This window comes from Brachyhypopomus gauderio, chromosome 20 (genome assembly GCF_052324685.1).
Source record: "Brachyhypopomus gauderio isolate BG-103 chromosome 20, BGAUD_0.2, whole genome shotgun sequence".
Taxonomy (NCBI): Eukaryota; Metazoa; Chordata; class Actinopteri; order Gymnotiformes; family Hypopomidae; genus Brachyhypopomus; species Brachyhypopomus gauderio.
Genome location: NC_135230.1, coordinates 8215076 through 8235581, shown reverse-complemented (window position 1 = coordinate 8235581; position 20506 = coordinate 8215076). Strand labels below are relative to the sequence as shown.

Genomic DNA, 20506 nt, shown 5'->3' with positions numbered 1-20506 from the left:
TGTTTAGCTATTCCGCCCGTTATGTCTCCAATTAGTAGGAGACAACGAGGCCCAAACGATTACAGAGCCAATTAAGTCATAGTGTAGTGCTGCAACAGTAGAGCGATCCGAGGAGGTGTAAGTGTGGTGCGGCCCGGTAACTCACCACCAGACCCTTACACTACGATCTGGAGATGAGGTTTTGAAAGAGGTCGAGAGAACTGGCACAATAACAGTGATACCCCGCTGGGGAATAATTGATTGTTCTTAGCGTAGCCCTGGGGAAGACCCAGCACTGCGACGGTGGCGTGAGTTCAGTCTTTAATTTAGTCAAAATATTCGCTTGTCATGCGTTTGCCGCGTGAGGAAAGTGTGGCAATGGTGGAGCGAGCGTTCCTCGTTTCTGGGTCACCTCCGAAATGCGTCCTATGGGGGAACGGCACTGGGGATCAGTACGCTCCACCTGACGGTCTGCTAAATAAACCGTCTCTTACTGACAGGCCATTAGTCCAAAACGGGGAAAAGCCGTTTTCAGATGACATATCCGTGGAATAGTCTAGGTAAAAAATCTTAACAAATGCACTATGATGACATGTTGTAATGTAACAGTACTGCTGGTGATACGATATTTCACCGCTGCCCTGGCACAATTTTACTACAATATTCTGTACACATTACCTTAATGTCAATCAAAACTTCTTTTTGTGGAGATCGCAATCCTAATAGATCATGTTTGATCCCATCTTCATCGGAATGGGTAATCTGAATATCTTAATTGTGATCAATATAACCACATTAAGTGCAATTTCCATCTCCCTAAATAATCCTTACTATCTCTGTTCAATCTTTAATCTGCAACGAGCGTCCATGCAATATTTCCAAGAATTATGATCTATAGGATTTGCTCAGCATACCTTGCAGAACCGGAACGGCAAGTGTCTGTTCTGGCAGTCCAATTATAACTCGCTGAGCGCTCGTGTCCATGAGTCCGCCCCGGAGACAGACATCTCCCACACCAGCGTTTCCGTGGCAGCCGCCTCCTATCCCGGCACCGCACCCCACTCCCTGCCGCTGTCCTGACATCACCACATCAGGTAAGTGAGGCGAAATGAGCCTCCCAGCACAAAGGCAGAAAGCACGATTACAGAGATGGCACGACTTAAACGGGTCCAGTAATTTTTTTATTTTTTATTTGTTTGGTTGGTTGTTTTGCCAGCTGGATATTGCATGAGCAGGAATTGGCATATTCCAATTTTGACCATTACTTAAGTCAAAGCTCCCCAAAAATACATTATTAAAATCCTGGGGATTCCTATTCATCCATTGGTCTAGCCAACAACAAATAATAATAATATATATGCAGGGATGGAGTTCTAACAAATGGCCTGGGGCCCTCTGTGCTAACTGATCAAAAAGGTTTGCATATCTGACAGCTTCATTTACATGCAAAGGTATTTGATGCATATTTATCAGGCCCATCTGTTGTGAAAACAAACAAGTGTAAAAGCATTAATGTGCCGTAGCTTAAAAAAAAAAATTTAAGAAAGGGGTGTGATAAGTACAACAGTAAACTTTCATATTACTGTGATGCTCGAGACGCCATTCACGTTTGCCTTTGACAAAAGAATGTAATAACAGGATGGATGATAAGCTAATAGCATGCATGAGGAATTTCATAAATAAACATGACAAACATTAATAAAACATTTCATGATACACATAACTCTGAAAAGAATTCAAAATAAACGAGAAGCATGATGCAGGAAAACTGTGCTTCTGTGGTTTTATGAGTATGGGTGACATTCTGACATAGAGATCCCATTTGAAAATCACATTAAAACAAGCTAGATTCTGATTATACACCCATGGATGTCAACTTCAATTCCAACTGATTATAGATTACGTTTACCCAAAGCACATTTTAATGGGATATCAGCTAATACGTAAAAGTGCAATATTCTGCTGAACTGCAACCCCAGACATCAATGTGATGATGTGCTTCTTAAACTAATACTGTGCACCCAACACGCTACGGCATGCATGCTGTGCGCCAGACACTGAAGCACGAGATGTGAATGAGACTTGAATGAGACATAAATGAGACTCGAATGACGCATGTGTTAGTGAGCTTGGAAAAAAGTAAAGCATCTTCAATCGAGGGTGGGATGGAGAGAAAGAGAAAGAGAGAGCGAGAGAGAGAGGGGGATATGAGAGGTAAGAGAGAAGGCAGGAGAAGATGGCGCAGAAGTCGTGCAGAAGACTGGTGTTTAACAGTGAGTGTGAGACAACCAATGGAGACAAATGAACCTTGTTTACGTTTACTTAAGACGTTGACGGCACTTTGGCCCAACCTGCGCATGTCTGAGAATCATCAGTCAAGAACTTGGCAATGGTCAGGGTGGTGTGGGTGTAGATGAAGAAGGTGGAAGAGGAGGAAGAAGAGGAGGAGGAGGAGGAGAAGAGTGGTGAAATAAAGCGTAATGGAAGGAGGGAATATTCAGTGGCAGAATCCTTTCATAGGCTGGCAAAAGCAATCCCACGGACCAAGCTCTGCAGTGACAATGCTGCCATCTTTCCTGACAAGGGTCTTTTATCAAGTGCTGTGGAGATCCTGGTCCCAGTCAGAGAGAGAGAGAGAGAGAGAGAGAGAGAGAGAGAGAGAGAGAGAGAGAGAGAGAGAGAGAGAAGCAGAGAAAGAAAGGTAGAAAGAAAGAGACAGAATGAGAGAATCGTGCTTTTACCCATTAAAGCTGCGCTAGTTGTTGATGTAGAGACTTTGCAACCGCAGGATGTCAAATTAAAGTAAATCTACCCGTCAGAAGCTGCAGAGCTGCAGGACAGCCAGGAGAGATGAGGGTGTGTGTGCGTATATAGGTGTGTCAGGACAGCCAGGAGAGATGAGGGTGTGTGTGCGTATATAGGTGTGTGGGGGGAGGCTGATCTCAGCACTGTCTCTACAGTCTTTTGGTGATAATTAAGACTCTACTGCAGGGAGTTTCACTCACCTGCTTTTGAATACTGATGTGAGTCTTTCCTCATCACGAGAGAAGGTTTCATTTCATACAATGATCTCTACGCAAAAGAAATACAAGCAGTAGCCCAGAATTACCCCAAATATTAATTCACAAGGACACTGTACCTGTGCTCTTACACGGCTGTCAATGGCCCTAAGGACCAGCATGCTGTATGTTACACATGCAGTGGCATTCAGATCCAAGGTATATGGAAATTGATATGGGATGCCTTTTGATTATTATTGCTATAGCAAAAAGGACTTTTATTTTACAAAACAGCTTTTTGCTAAGGGTATGTAAGGCCCAGGGAGTGTCTGAGCTCAGGGTACAATTGAACTTGGTTTATGTAAGGCTCAGGGTGTTTGAGCTTAGAGGTATATGACTCAGGGTGTGTTTGAGATCGGGGTATGTAAGGCTCAGGGTGTTTGAGCTTGGGGTATATGACTCAGGGTATGACTCAGCCTCCCTGTTTCAGGGATCAGCTATGTTCATGTTCAACTCACCTGAGTTCACATCTGAAGTGACACAGCAGGCAGAAATCAACAGTAATTGCACAGCAGCACTAAGGCAAAATCCCCAGCAATACCAAGCTTTCAATTCACTAATGTTCTGACACAAACACTACTGACAGTATACAACAGGAGGCCCATTATCTGATGTACAAAAATACATTTATTCGAAACAATTTCAAAATGACAGTTTTTTTTTTCTCCCATAGAAATATTGAAATAAAGATGGTGTTGAACAGTAATGATGAGTCATGCAGCTGTGTGTGTTGTGGGATGAGTGAAAGGTATCACAATGAATTGCCTGTCAAAATGTTTTACAGTAAACAACACTGACGAAATTACAGTTTCCTCCACCTTAATTTCGTATACATTTCCCATTTAACTTTTGAGAAGTTGTTGCCCTCTTCCAAGCAATGATCTCCATCAGAGCAGAGCAAATGAAATCAGAGATAACATTAAACAGAGAATGCTTCAAGGAGACAGACAGACAGAAAGAGAGAAAGAGAGAGAGAGGGAGAGGGAAAGAGTGAGAGAGAGAACGCATGAGAGGGTCTCAGTACATATTTTTACAAAACCAGTGAGCTTGGAGTAGAACAAAGCAACAACAATAAGGTTTAGTGTCCCTGCTGCACAAGGAGACTATCTGAGGTGCTACTGGAGGGTTGTGGGACCCTCCATCCACACATGTACACTGGAGAACTGGACACACTTCCCCCAGTGAAAGGACTGGGAGGGCATCACTAACAGGCGTAACCTCCACATGGCCCGGTTCCCTCTAACTCAGTCCGGATGGCCAAAGGAACCACCATCAGAAGTCGGCTCCGGACCTCTCAACTGTGCCTAGTGTCACAGAATCCACAAAGGTGTCTAGTGCAAAAATATACATAAACACACACACACACACACACACACACATATATATATATATATATATATATATATATATATATATATATATATATATATATATGAGAAATAAAAATGAATAAAACCTGTGACGCCTCCGCTCTCGCCGATGGGCGCAGCGTTAGCATTGATGATGAGCTAGCACGGAGGTGCGGGATCGCTAACAAGTGATGCAGCGTGGACGCACCGTTCTGCGGGTGTCTCACGCCCCTCTGCCTACTGTCTGCCCTCAGCAGTCCTTCTGTAATTGCCCGCCAACTTCCAGTGAGGGGCGATTAGCGGAAACACCCCCCCCCCCCCCCCCCCCCCTTTGTGTTTGCCGTCACACCACGCGCAGCCACCGGCAGCTGTTGGTGTTAGCGTCCATGGTGTTAGCTACGAAGCTTCTGCTGAGGGCTGTTCTTCTGCCCTTCTCCTTTAATAGCCCCTTAACTGCAGACGCATTGACTGGACGGTTCGGAGTAATTGAACAGAACTCAGGCTTGGGGATGTAATCTGTTTATGTGGTGCATTTGCTGTAAAAAGGCAGATAAGGGAATAATGTAAATAAGCCCCAGATCAGCAGGACTCGACACCAGACACCTTGAATCAGCAGATTTTCCAAGTAGCCTACGGCGCAAAAGCTGCTTTAGCTCTGGCTAAAGGATTAGATTCGCTCTGGCTATAGGATTAGATTTACCATCCGATACGTGTCAGTTCAGATCAGTGTCCGTCAGGAACCGATTCATACGCCATGACTCGGCTTATCACGGTTTATCAATACATGCTGTGCCGGCTTTGCCCTCTCCAGTCCTGTTGAGATAAACCCCTCTCGGTAGGACAGAATTCATAGCACCGATCCGGTGTTGGTGGTAGTTGTCCATGTACACTGATCTGAGAGCAGTTTTGCCCCTTATAATGATTAACAGCGATAGTTTAGTGGGGTGAGCCAGCTCCACATTATAGTGGACCTTTGACCCCTACCTGGGCCATGTTTTCATGAGACTGTAACACGAAAACAAAAAAAAAAATTAAACACAAGATGCGTGTGTACAGCCTGCACGTAGAGACGCGCATGATGAACACATCTGGCTGTTGGGTAAGTTGCAAATGCTTAACGATGGATATTGGACTGTTTCACTATCGAGGATCAGAGATCTTTGAACAACTTTATACTGCAAATAACATGAAATATTATCTCTTCCACACAGAGAATTCCAGAGAGAACCGTGTGGTCTTGCAGCCGTATGTACTTGAAGCAGTTTGATGAATGAAGTGAAGGATGAGATCCTTCTGCGCCGCACAGGAACTCATATTCACGATTTTAATAAGTTTTCTCTCATTTATCTACTGCTTCTGACTCGTTGGGATATTGCTATGTACAGTCGCGTTCATAAAAAAAGGCTTGCGTCACCCAACCAGGTATCCAAATCCTAGCGCATTATGAGGAACCCAAAATGGTCACGTCCTACAAGACACAAGCAGCCTTCATCTCTGTGTGGAAGAGGAAGCCGTGAAGGAAGGCCCATTACTGCAACCAACCTTCCAGACTGAAACGTTGACTAAGCAGGCAGGTTTGGACATAATTCAAATGTAATCCTTGACCATGGAAGTCAGTGAAGTTTCAGCGGTTAGAGCAAACTCAGGATCCCAACACTAGCACAGCAAAATGTACATGATTTCCCTTTTGTGGCAGCCTAAAAATAATTATTTACACCACTTAGTTATCTACACACACATAATGTAAATCGTGTCCTTGCAAAATTACATGCACAATTCAAGGACCTATTGAAAAGAAAGAAAATGAGGATTCCATAAAAGTTGTGATTCTCAACACACTTTTTTTGTGGTTTTAATTTAAAAGGTACTGTGGTTAAGGTTCACAGCTGTGCTGTTGCCACACTATTTACAGTAGAAGCTTGAAAATGACAGCATTCTTGCTGTATATACAGAGACGAGGACAGTGAGACCTGCGGACACTATGACCCAGGGCAGGGCTCCTCCCTGACAAGACACGATAAAGATCAAAAATAAACCCAACAAACAATATACCTCATTAAAATCTTCTTATAAATACTCTAACTTTTATACTTATTTATACAGTAACTATAACTTTTAATGTTTATAAATTAAGGTAAAATTTCAGGTAGCTAAATGTTATGATGGCAAAAAAACCAAAAACAAAACAAAACGTAGTCGAAAAGGCATTGCTTTCATAAGGCGTCCACTTTACATGTTATTATGACAAGAGAAAAATGTATTAATATGCTTCTTTAAAAGCAACACAGCCGATTAAGTGAAACGGGCCAACAGAAGAACACATTCACCTATGTAGACAAAAGCCTTCTGAAAGACGGCTGGAAAGTCATTTTGACTCTTTCACAGTTTGTCCACTCCTTTTATCTGCCCAAAACCATTTTGTATAAGGCTGAAATTTGGCAGTAACTGTGAACTGAAACCCAGTCAAATTTCCCTCAGGGACACTTTCCCCCCTCCTAGTCTTCGAAAGTGCAAGAGCCACACCACTTCATATGGTAGGAATAATCGAGCTCGAGAAGTGAGCATCACAATCCTGTTCAGAAGAAGAGTCAGCGTTAGGCCTGAAATCCCGCTGAATTCCCTCCTGCTGATTACCCGACAGACAGCAGAGGATGTGCCGACGGATAAAGTATCTCGAGCGAATTTCAGATAAACAATTCATCTGATTACAAGCTTCAATACTGAAGACTCGATTAGGTATCCAAGATTCAGCAAAACATTACATTTAGTTATACTGGTGTCAGTTCATTTGCATATCTCACTTGACTTCATGCTCTCGCACTGGCTCAGATTGTAATTGATATGCAAATAAGACGACCCAATAAAAAATACAAGCAAACCAAAGTGCTTATGATGTGTGGACAATTAACATAACTCAGGTTGCCACACCCCAGACCAACACCTACAGGCCCTGGATTCATCAGTGTCTTTTCCCTGTCAAACTCATATTCGAAACATAGAACTGAAACATTATTCCACAGAAATGCTGAAATCTGTTTTGTATGTAGTTCTACAGTTTGCAGATTCTTCAACAGGACCATATAATGTCCTTATAATTTACTTGTCTGAAATAGATATTTTGTCATGACTACCTCCTGGAGTTTACTGAAGCTTACAGTATTAGTTGGGACATTTCAGAAGGCCAAATGTCGAGCATTTCGAACACTTTGCTTGTCTGCCTCGTTTTCTCTTGAAGCCAAGCACGATTTTCATCACAATTAAAAAAAAATGTCTCATTAACTGTGTTTAGATTCTCTGTACGGATCTTATCAAACAAGACACCCATGCAAATCTGTATAAACGAGGTCCTTAGAAAACTATTAACAATCACTGTTTCCGAAGTTACAAAAAGTAAAAGGAAAGAAAAAGGGAAAAAAAGAAGAAAAAAACCTACAGAACTTTTCAAAATGGCGCTGCTTCTGTACACTTCCTTACAGTCCCTTTCTTTCCTTCCAAGTCTCCAAGCTGTCCAGATAGGTGGCTCTTTCAGACGCTGGTACAGTTGGGGATTTCTCTTGTGCTTTCACATGGGTTGATCATTCCACCTGGTTTAGAAACAACAACAGAAACAACATCAACAAAACAAAACAAAAACAGGAGTTATCTTACGAATGAAGGGAACATCCCTGCTCTTTAAACAGCATTGAGGCCCAACGTCCTTATTAAAATATGTAGCTCGTAGCTTACATATAAAGCAAACAGCCTGATAAATAACAACACAAACAGGAACAAACAACTCATGTAGTAGATCTTCAGAGGTGAAGCCAGTATTAAACTGCTCAGTAAACAGCAAGGCATCTCATTTAGATTTGAAAATTGAGAGGTGGTCAGCTGCTTAGACAGTGGGGATATTGGGATGAAACCCCTGACACAACCACTATCCTTCACACATTCGAAAAGCGCAACTATTCTCCATAATTCTTTTCCCACGTCACTTCTGGTGTAGTTGTATCAACATGTGCAGACCAGGGCCCTCTTCTATTCTACACCACCTATCAATACACTCGAATTTACCATGTGACTATGCGAATGACCAGCTAGAATGTGTTTGGCTCTTTGTCTTTCTGACAAGAATGCAGTTGTTGACGGCTTAGCAGGGACAAGAGGCATTCACAGACACACACCTCTGCAGCACCAGGGAGCTCTTGGGTGGGAGCAACCTTGGCCAAGGCTGGGAATATCCCCACCGACCACAACAATGCTGGGAATATCCCCACCGACCACAACAATGCTGGGAATATCCCCACCGACCACAACAACAACACTGGGAATATCCCCACCGACCGCAACAATGCTGGGAATATCCCCACCGACCACAACAACAACACTGGGAACATCCTCACAGACCACAACAACACTGGGAATATCCTCACAGACCACAACAGTGCTGGCAATATCCCCACCGACCACAACAATGCTGGGAATATCCCCACCGACCACAACAACATCACTGGGAATATCCTCACAGACCACAACAACGCTGGGAATATCCCCACCGACCACAACAACGCTGGGAATATCCCCACCAACCACAACAACAACACTGGGAATATTCCCACCGACCACAACAACACTGGGAATATCCCCACTGACCACAACAACACTGGGAATATCCCCACCGACCACAACAACAACACTGGGAATATCCTCACAGACCACAACAATGCTGGCAATATCCTCACAGACCACAACAACGCTGGAAATATTCCCACCGACCACAACAACAACACTGGGAATATCCTCACAGACCACAACAACGCTGGGAATATCCCCACCGATGACAACAACAACACTGGGAATATCCTCACAGACCACAACATTGCTGGGAATATCCCCACCGACCACAACAACAACGCTGGGAATATCCTCACCAACCACAACAACAACACTGGGAATATCCTCACAGACCACAACAATGCTGGGAATATCCTCACAGACCACAACATTGCTGGAAATATCCCCACCGACCACAACAACAACGCTGGGAATATCCTCACCGACCACAACAACGCTGGGAATATCCCCACCGACGACAACAATGCTGGGAATATCCCCACTGACCACAACAACGCTGGGAATATCCTCACCGACCACAACAACGCTGGGAATATCCTCACAGACCACAACAACACTGGGAATATCCCCACCGACCACAACAGGCTGTGTGAGCTTACATGCGACGAAATTTCATTCTGCGTACACCCGTGTACAATGAATGACAATAAAGATTGTCTAAGTCTAAGTTACAACAACGCTGGGAATATCCTCACAGACAACGTGTGCACTTGTTCAAGATCCGGCTACTCTCCATAATTTTGCCTATTAATCGGTTGTCATTGTGTAGGCCAGCATCTGCTTCACAGTGAAACACTAATGCTTGTTGAGCAGGCATAACATGCTCTTTGTCAAAAGAACTACAAAATTCTTTTTCTCCTACAGCTGAAGTGCTTAATCTGTTCCTGTGACCCTAATTTCATCTTGTTAAACTTTAATTGCATGATCAGTGTTCTCCTCTAGTTACTGCTTATTAGATAAAATTAAAACTCAATTGGCAGTCATTAAACTATTACATGATCATACAGATGCAGCTACAACAGTCCCTACAGCAATCTCTACAGCAGTCTCTACAACAGTCCCCACAGTAGTGTCTACAAGTTTCTACAGCAGTTCCTACAGCAGTCTCTACAACAGTCCCTACAGCGGTCTCTACAGCAGTCCCTACAGCAGTCTCTACAGCAGTGTCTACAGCAGTCTCTATAGTAGTCTCTACAAGTCTCTACAGCAGTTCCTACAGCAGTTCCTACAGCAGTCTCTACAACAATCTCTACAGCAGTCTCTACAAGTCTCTACTGCAGTCCCTACTGCAGTCCATACAAGTATCTACATCAGTCCCTACAGCAGTCTCTACATCAGTCCCTACAGCAGTATCTACAGCAGTCTCTACAGCAGTCTCTACAGCAATCCCTACAGCAGTTCCTACAGCAGTCTCTACAAGTCTCTACTGCAGTCTCTACTGCAGTCCCTACAAGTATCTACAACAGATTTGTGAACTTAACATAACATAACATAACATAACATAAGTCCTTATGAAGTTCAATTTTCAACTGCGATGTTAATGCTACAGCTGTTTTTAAAAGATGAGGATTTCCCTGAGTTTGTTTTGCAGACGCACGTTTAATGTTCTTTGATTCTCTGGTGAGACTGCAGTATTTATGTTTTGTGCTTCAACACACCACGAATTTAAAAAAAAAGGTCAGCTTAGCCATTCACTACAGTCCTGTCATTAAATGTGTCATCCCTCATGAGCCGGTTTTATATTTTATCAGTTTGTTTCTTTCAGAAAGTCAGGCTTAAAGGCTTTTGTTTAGGCTGCCTCACCCGATATTCCACTGTGAATACTGTTCAAATGACCTCCCAGGTCACCAAGCTCCAGGTATATTCAATCCCTCCAATGACCTGTGTGGTGCCCTTCGCTGCACTGCCAGCAGGGCTGCGGTCAAAAGGTGGTGGAGGTGTGAAACGCGGCCACTCACGTTTGATGCGGCCATCCAGCTCCTTCTCCATCAGCTCTTTGGGGGTGGAGAACTCGCTGAGCGTGATTTTGGGAGTAGCATCACTCTGGCCCACAGTTCCCAGCATCTCTTGCTCTTTCTCGTGGTTCACTTCGGCGTATATATTAATCCAGGGGATTTTTCTGGAAAGGACAAAGGGCGGGAGAGTCGTTGTTTTTGCCACTTGCCAGCCGTACGCCAGAGTGCATCCTTACCGCTTCGAGAACGAAAACCCATTTGTGGTGCAATAAGGTTAAATCTGTCCTCTGGAGAATTGGTTTTCAGAGTTTAGGAAGGCGCTACAGTCTGTTGGGACTTTGGCAATAAGGATAGAATTGACTGGATTAAAAAAAAGTACTGCATTTGTTTCTGGGAAATCTAGAAGTAAGTATTGCAAAACCCATATCACAAAAGTTTTCGTTTAAAAATAACTGAATCCTAAAGAACTCTAAGTATGTATAGACAGTGCTGATGTCACTCCAACTCAACATCATCTGATTAGGCAGGATTAATTTTCATTCCTTAGATGAAAAGACCTGACACACTTCATTATTGGAGAATTGTTACAACAGAACAATCACACATTATGAGACCATATGGGGACAAAGAAACACCTGTTAGCCTTGTTTACCTTCTACAGTTACCGTAACGTTGTTACCAAAACAGAGCGGAGATGCACATTTCTATCTCTTCCTGGTAACAGTTGCTTATGGATTTGAGTTTAGAATCAGGAAACAATTACAAAAATTGTCAGAACAGCACAACTAATTCCCCAAATGCTGCACTTTGAGGGTTTTCACATTTTACCAGCCAGAAAATAATGGCCGTGCAATTTCCCACAGATAAAATGATCTTTTCCTTCCATTTACATTTATGACTCACATTGTGTGGTTGAAATAACCTTCTTCAGTTTGCTTCAATTTTCTATTAATTCTACAGTTTAATTGGTTTGTTTTGTCAAGTGTGACATTTCAATAAATATGGTTCATCTCTAAATTGCTGAAAAATCCATATCTATTATTGATGATTACGTCGACATTTTCCTCACTTATTCTGAGCATAAAATAAATTATTCAAAGAGTTGCTAACAGTTTTCCAGCTGAGACATCCCTCCTGCATATTAAACAATTTAATAATATTTTCATCAAATTATTTGAAATGTTTTTTTTCCCTTTGTCTTTTCTATATTCATATACTAATCACCTCCATATATATATTAACAAAACTACCACTTTAATATGGTCTTAATTGCTACTAATATAAATGAACAAACTCCGATACATTCTATTGTTAGCATCAACCGATTCTGCTCTAATCCCGATTGTAATTCCGCATTCCGCATTTATCACTCGACATTGAGCAGAGAGATTTAGCGTACTTAGTGAACCATTAATGCAACACGTGTACACACAGTACTGCATTCATCCTAATGTTATGTCCAGGGACATGCGAGAGCCTTTAGAGGCATCGCAGCAGGTGGAAAATATCAAGGAAGGGAGGTAACGGCTGGAGAGCCAATCAGAGACAAAAGAAGAGTGCTAATGAAATCCTGTTCTGAGCTGTGAGTGGTTCCCCACAGGCACGTGTGTGCGGTGGCGGTGCTTTCACGCTGAAGACACAAGTGCTCGTGCCATTTCACCTCTTGAATTTGTAGATGAGGAAGACAGCGAAGCCCAGGAACACCACGGAGAGGAGCATTAACATGGCGGAACTGCTGTGTCTCGGGATGGAGTCGACGAGCGGAGCTGAGAGAGAGAGAGAGATGGAGAGATGGAGAGGGGGAAGAGAGAGAGGAGGGGGAGATGGAGAGAGAGAGGGAGAGAAGGAGAGAGAGAGATGGAGAAAGAAAGAGAGAGGAAGAGATGGAGAGTGGGAGAAAGAGAGAAATGGAGAGATAGAGAGAGAGAGAGAGTGTGTAACAGACAGAAAAACATGAACAAAATAACATGTTCATCAGGTCTGATTTCAAATCCAGGCAAATCTCAGAATATCTCACAAAGGGTTCCTGCTGCCCTTTGCTCAGTGGTTCCTCAGTTGGCACTCAAAGAAGAATTCTAAGCAAGATGGAGGAAGGAATCACCAACCTCCGACACCATCTCTTAACATCAAGACTTTTCTAACACTAGGATACTTTCGGGAAAGCGCTGAATGTAACCATTTCACAAGAATGCCACAAAAGCCGAATCCAGATCAGCGCAGAAGTGAGTGCTGCCATCAGAACCCAATGGGTCTCTCTCTCACTCTCTTATCCACTTTACGAAGTCCCAGAGGGGCGGTCTGCTCTGAGCTGACACGCTCCACGATTCTCCGCCATCAAGACCAGCACTGGGATTTCCCACCAGCCTTCTGAAAGGCAGCCCCCGTAACGCCGATGACCTTTTCTTCAACAGCCCGAGGGCTTTTTGGACCTTTCAAGGCTAGAAAACAGGGTGGAGTGGTTCCAGGAGCTTGGGCCACTCAGATGGCCAATGCATTGCAGTAAATTCGGTCCTCTGAACCGCACGCTGCAGCTCTGAGAGAGCAGGCGGTTCCTAACAGCCTTCACCAGGTTTCATGGCATCCAATCAAATAGCATAGGGTTGTTTTAAAGGGGCCGGACAAAGGCATGGGGAGTGTCGTCTGTTCCCTCGATGGCCTTTGTCTTGAACAGGTTAATTTCGGCCTCCTTTTCACCCGGGAGAATGATGACCAGTGGCCAACCAGTTCGCTGATACCAGTTAACCGTTCACCTGCCAGTGATTACAAAATCATGGACTGTATTTGGGTTTGAGGACTAGACACAACATAATTGGTCTCTGGTCTAGAGTTAGATCAGGGATATAGCTCGGCAAGCAGAAGAAGACGAAGAAGGAGAAGAGGACCTGCTTGTTAAAACTCTGTAAACGAATAGATTTTCATTTTTTGTATGAGGAGAGCTGTCAAGTTTTGATTGCATGGTGGCAATTAAACAACTGTTATAAAATCACTTTTGAAATCAACTGGAGTAATAAAAGTCCAGCTGTTCTCGGTGTTGTCAAACCTCTGTAATCTTGGGGACAAAACAACTAGCATTCATTATTCTGTACGGTTCAATAAAAGATATCTGACAGATGGGCAAAGGCAAACATGAAAAGACCTTGTAGTACAAGCCAAAAACCAAACAATCCCGAGGTTCACGCCGAGCTTCAAGGTCATGGTGCTTGTTGTAACATTAGAGTTTGGAAAACATTAGTACAGCACAGACACGTAAGTTATTCTATGTGATGAAGTATTTTAAAAATATATAAAAAGCCGTTAGGAAACCCAAGTTACCTAAAGTTAATTGCGTAATGTAAACGATGACTCTGGATCCGGGCTTGAGCTCGAACTCCACCAGGTTCTGGTTCAGTGCGATAATGAGGACCTCAGCAATCTGTGCAGGCAGAAGCAACATGACTTTAACACACATTCACGTCCAATGAGGAATCAAGGACCTTCAGACGTGAAGCACACATGCCAGGTCTCTCTATTTCTCAGTCACAAACAACGCAGGGATGTATGGGAAATGGGTTGACCCAGCATGCTGGGACAATAACAGCAGTAATAATCCCACACACTGAGGTTATATATTAAAGATCAGCTTTGCCATTGATCAGTAAACAGCTTCTTATCAATCCACTCGGTGACATCACGATACCGCTCCTACCCGAACTGAAATGGCATCGCGACATCGTTCAATCTCACCTGCTCCAGGTCCTCCACGCTCTTTTTCCTGCCCTCTGACTGGTTCCTGCTGGGAAGCAGGAAGAGCTCGGCGGCCGTGGGAATTCCAGGAAACACAGCGACCAGCAGCTGGTCGGCGGGAACGTCTGCGATCTGCGGGGAGGAAGAGGAGGAAGCACGAGGGTCAGACGCTGCGCTGGTACTGCTTGGCTCGGGCCTCCACCACCTCGCACCATAAGCTGAGGCTTAACAATTCGTTTTTGGCCACCCTGAGCGCACGACTCGCACGATGAGTCAGAGCGATTTGAACGTTTTGGATGAGAGGAGAAGGTCGGCCTGGCCGTCGACCTGCACAGGAATCGGAGCCCCGCGATTGGCCGAGAGAGTGAGGCGAGCACTCGGGGGCTGCACAGAAAGGCTAAAGGCCGATTAACGCACGACGCCGTCTTTAGGAGGTTTTGATTGTGTGGTCAGAATCCATTTAAATGCATATCAGGGCCGAATGGCCCAACAATAAGACACTCTGAAATCCAGAGGAGAGGTTGATGGCAGGTCTGCTTGCAAAAAGGCTCGGTGCATTGCAATGAGACCTTCTCTGCAATGAGACCTTCTATGCTTAGCATGGGCCCCGTTTCCAGGCAGGCGAATGACCTGGAAGAGCAGAGGCACTGCAGTAATCACCTTCCAATGACACGTCATGACAATGTGGACAATGCTGCAACCAATCAGACTCACTCTCTTATGTCTAATCCCGCCGAAACTAGGTGCTTCAACATGGCAGTCAAAAGGGCGGGAAACGCAGTGGAGAATTAAACCTTCTGAATGTATTATCAGGAGGCCATTATCAGGAGCACTTGAGTGTATAATGCCTACAATGAAAACAGTATCATTGCAGAATTACTGAGGCATAAGCATTAGCATGCTGTCAGATATCAGTACAAGAGCTCAGCAACCATGGGGGAGGGGCCAAGGAAGGGGGAGGGGTCAATGAAGGGTAGGGGCCACAGCAAACTCTTCTGTTTTGGGGTAGGCGGGATTCATCTCTCCTTCTGCAGCGAGGTAAAATGTTCTAGGAACTTACATCAGTGGCGCAGTAGGGCAGTGCTGGAGTGCTATCTCAGGCTCTGGAGGATCTTACTCACCTACATAACATGCTGAGCTCTGCCATTATCTGAGTGGGGGGGCCAGGAAAAGATGGAGGCACAGAATGAAACATAGAGCGAGAGAGAGAGAGAGAGAGAGAGAGAGAGAGAGGTAAAAAAGAAGAAAGAATGACTAAAGGGGGGGGGGGGGGGGGGAATAACAGCTATCGGAGGAAGAGACTTGTAGTCCAGGCAATATGAATTCAGGCAGCATGAGGACTCTACTGCCCAAAATCTGCCCCAGCGCTGGGCGCACAGCTGGTGAGTGAGACCTCCACCCTCCGTTCACTCCTACAAGACCCCACTCGACACGGGGGCACGAGTCAGATATCTCGGTCCACCTGCACTACTGCGGCCCTGACCGTGGCCGCTGATCTCAGATCAGTTGTTGGCCCCACCCTGTCCCAGTGATTGCTACAACACGGCTGCCAAAGGGCTGATCCCAGACACACTTAATCCACATGGGCCCCTGCTGTTTTGATCAGCCGGAACTAAAGAGGTGCTGGCTTTGATTATGTGCAAACGCCCTTCTGTTTCTCTCCAAGATATCCTGAGCTGTTTACCGGAGCCACCGTGATGCGGAAGGGGAGGATGAGAAAACCAGCCTTTGTCTTTGAAAGGGAAGATAAAGCCACGGGACTTTGAACTTGCTGCAGAATAATAATCGCTTCACAGGACACATGGGCAAATCCTGTCTTAGGGGGCATGCCCTGGGGATCACGAGGATGAGCAAGGCTAGGGAAATATGAATGTGTGAGTCTGTGTGTATGTGTGGGCTTGTGTGTGTGCATGCTGTAATATATGTTACAAAGTATGGCTGTTGCAAAAGTAAGATTGTGTGTGCATGTTGGCATGAGTGAGTATATCTTATAAAGCATGCATGTTGTGGGGTTAGAGGTGTGTGCGCGTGGGAGTGTGTGTGTGTGTGTGTATGTGTGTGTGTGTGTATTGAGCTCTATATCCTGACCTAGTTCACAGACATCAGACATACATTCCCACACTTGTAGGCACGAGGAAAGGTAGTCACGTCTCTGTATCTTCCGACTCCTACCCAGACGTGAACACACTGTGACACATTCCTGAGTACATCTTTTCTCTGGTGTTTCCAATGCCTGCAATTCACCTCACCGCATATTCAAATTCCACAGGCACTTGTGCCCGTGAATGCCACATTGTCCGCACGTGTTTGTGTGTGCATATGCGTGTGCGTTCGCAGTTCATATGAAAAGAAGCGCGTGGTTTGTCTTACGGCTAGCAGCTGTAGCTCTTCCCTTACGACTTCGCTCAGAGAATCCAATATCTCGCTCGTATTAATTGGTGTGAATTTACTGGGTGGGATCACCCCGGTGTGTGCGTGTGTGTGCAATTACGTAGCCCGAGGCAGAAAAGCGAGACGGACAGCCCTAGGTAGCGGGCGCGCACACACACACACACACACACACACACACACACACACACATGCGTGGGTTTGGAACTGCACGACTGCTGGCTGGTCGGTGGTGCATCGCTGGCGTGGGCGAGCTCTGACGTGCCCCCTCCCATGTGGGGCTTTGTCTCTTTCTGTGCGCAGCTCAGCTCACGTGGCGGAGAAGGCCGTGGAGCTCCAGGTAGAGGGGCGAGATGTGGAGCTCCAGGTAGAGGGGTGAGGTGTGGATCTCCAGGTAGAGGGGTGAGGTGTGGATCTCCAGGTAGAGGGGCGAGGTGTGGATCTCCAGGTAGAGGGGTGAGGTGGGGAGCTCCAGGTAGAGGGGCAAGCTGTGGAGCTCAAGGTAGAGGGGCGAGGTGTGGATCTCCAGGCAGGGGGGAGAGGTGTGGAGCTCCAGGTAGAGGGGTGAGGTGGGGAGCTCCAGGTGGAGGGGCGAGGCATGGAGCTCCAGGTAGAGGGGCAGGGTGTGGAGCTCCAGGTAGAGGGGCGAGGTGGGGAGCTCCAGGTAGAGGTGCAGGGTGTGGCGCTCCAGGTAGAGGGGCAAGCTGTGGAGCTCCAGGTAGAGGGGCAAGGCATGGAGCTACAGATAGAGGGGTGAGGCATGGAGCTCCAGGCAGGGGGAAGAGGTGTGGAGCTCCAGGCACGGGGAAGAGGTGTGGAGCTCCAGGCAGGGGGGAGAGGTGTAGAGCTCCAAGCAGGGGGAAGATGTGTAGAGCTCCAGGCACAGGGGCGTGGCGTGGAGCTCGAGGTAGAGAGGTGAGGCGTGGAGCTCCAGGTAGAGGGGCCCCATCACATCCACCCTGACAGTGGGTGGGTCAGCCCAACTGATTCTGCATGGGTACTCTTTTCATCATCAAAATCAGACATTACTAATCGCCAGCCTGCCTCTGCACTCCCCTGCCTGGCAGCGCTAATAAATTAGCCCATGCCCAATATGGGGGCAAAGAAAGAGAAGGATAGAGGAAGAGACAGTTGAACCAGAGAAGAGAGAGAGGGAGCGACATGGACAAAGGGAGGGAGCACCGTGGCAGAGATCCACGAACCAGGATTGAACAGGGGGTGAACAAGCAGGAGTGGAGCACGGGCGGAGCACAGGTGGAGGTCCCCACTCACCTGCAGCAGAGACTTCTTAATGACCCCGCCCACATCCTGCCTCCACTCACCTGCAGCAGAGACTTCTTAATGACCCCGCCCACATCCTGCCTCCACTCACCTGCAGCAGAGACTTCTTAATGACCCCGCCCACATCCTGCCTCCACTCACCTGCAGCAGAGACTTCTTAATGACCCCGCCCACATCCTGCCTCCATTCCGGGATGTCGGGATTTGCGTCGTCCAGGTTCGGAGAGAAAGATAAAAGCAGTGATTTGAAGAATTCTGTCACCCAAAGAGAAAGCAAGAGGGAAACGGATTTTAATAGCCATCTTGCCTCTTCTCTTCCATGATCTCTCTATCTGTCTCTCTCTCTCTCTCTCTCTCTCTCTCTCTCTCTCTCTCTCTCTCTCTCTCTCTCTCTCTCTCTCTCTCTCTCTTCTTTAGACAGAAAATGGCCAGGCTTGTTAAAGACATCATTAGAGACAGCCATAGAAAGGTTAAAATTTATTATGGAGAGGATTACAGTGTTAAGGAGTTCCTACATAATATAGACTACCAAAACACAACATCACTATAATCAGCATATGTGACACATGAACAGGGTGATGTCATACATGGACTTATGTCCTCACAAACTTTTCCAGAAGCAACATTTAGCCTGTAATGAACGCCAGTGATCTGAGCAGGCTGCCTTGTTTCTGTGATAATATGGCACAAAGTGCTGGATGACATCTGGTGGGTCACCTTGTACAGCGATGGTCTTTGTGTCCTGCAGGATGGAGCTGGCGGAGGAGACCTGCACCGTCACCGTGTTCATCCCCTCGGCTGCAAACACGTGCGGGATACTGCCCTCCAGGGTTATCACTGGCTACAAACAAACAAACAAACAAACAAACAAACGAAACCCTTGAATGTAAGCCAAACAGACCGAGTCCGCATGGGGGCGTTGCCATAGCGCCCTGACTAATACACTCAATCTCCATGTACGTTTGAATGTATTCATCAAAAGATCTGTTGGGGGGGTTTGAATGTTTTAAGAGGGAACACATGAAACGGTTCACTGAGCACACACTGCTGCTTGTTGCCTGTGCTCATGACTCACAGTCGTATCGTTGGTGGGCGTGAATAACACAAGCACCTAACAACATATTAAGGCCACCTGTCCCCACCAAAGGTGGCATCTCAGAGAGCCATCACACTAAACGGTGAGCTGCGAGATACCAGGTACCTTCTCATGAAAGCATCTGGACCTTTGAAGAGAGAAAGAAAGTGGGAATGTTCTTCACACACTCCCGTGAAAGGTGCGGTGATGTTTAGGTCAGGTGACACATGGTAAGGCCACGGTTTAGCATCGCCCTCGTAACCGTCAGCTGACACCTGCCGGCAAACCTCCACCTGGGACCATTGATGTTCTGTGCCGATGCGGTTTAACGGTGTCACGTGCCGTTTACCGTCGAGGGACGTGAGACGCGGCAGGAAGGGAAGGAGCCACGGGCAGGGTCAAAGGTCACATTAGGTTACATGCGCAGATCAGATGCAGGATGCGGATGCAACGTCTTGCCTGTTGCCGCCAACATTGCCATGGTAACGGAATCGGTTTAATAATGCACGACGTGGAACACGCATCACAAAAGGCACGTGTGCTCTTCTCTTCATCAAACGGAACCCTCAGCAGAAAAAATACAACAAAACACTGAATTTTTCATATACGGCAAAATGCTGCCTCTCTGCATAGTTGTCTTGTGTTTCAATAGGACCTATTATAATGTTTCTGTGTTTCCCATTTCCTATAGAGTGCTACGGAGCTTTTGTGCATGTAAATGGTTTGCAAAGTTACAAAACCCAAAGTACACTCCAGAGTGAGGAACTCTTCCCCCAAACAAACCACTTTTCTCAGCTACCTAAAACGCCTCCTTGGAATTTCAGCCATTTTCTTTGTCACAAGATGATGCAATCTCATAATACCTTCCATACTGCCTGCCTACTGTGTGCTTGACACCCTCTCATAACGCATCAAGTACAGGGAGGCCAGGAAGAGTCTGTTTGGTTTGGTAGCTAAGTTAAGAAAATGCAGTGTTTTGTGTTGAGGGGAAAACTCGTTTGCCTGCTCTGCCAAAGGTAGAATCACAACGAAGACATTAATTGAAATGATTTTGTTAATTTTTACCAGTCAGCAGTTCCATCAG

General features: G+C 45.8%; 1 protein-coding gene across 4 annotated transcripts in view; it reads right to left on the bottom strand.

Moving 5' to 3' along the window:
* Positions 1–4706: 4706 nt before the first annotated feature.
* sorcs3a (sortilin related VPS10 domain containing receptor 3a) overlaps positions 4707–20506 on the bottom strand; it is a 174135-nt gene continuing 158335 nt past the window's right edge. For all 4 annotated transcript variants that reach the window (XM_076982914.1, XM_076982916.1, XM_076982915.1 and 1 more), the window contains 7 exons: positions 19065–19188; positions 18490–18602; positions 14680–14811; positions 14269–14368; positions 12617–12722; positions 10960–11120; positions 4707–7971 (listed from right to left, as the gene is read on the bottom strand). In XM_076982914.1, coding sequence (XP_076839029.1) covers positions 7913–7971; positions 10960–11120; positions 12617–12722; positions 14269–14368; positions 14680–14811; positions 18490–18602; positions 19065–19188 — 795 coding nt within the window. In that variant the 3' untranslated portion in view covers positions 4707–7912. The remainder of the gene's footprint in view (positions 7972–10959; positions 11121–12616; positions 12723–14268; positions 14369–14679; positions 14812–18489; positions 18603–19064; positions 19189–20506) is intronic.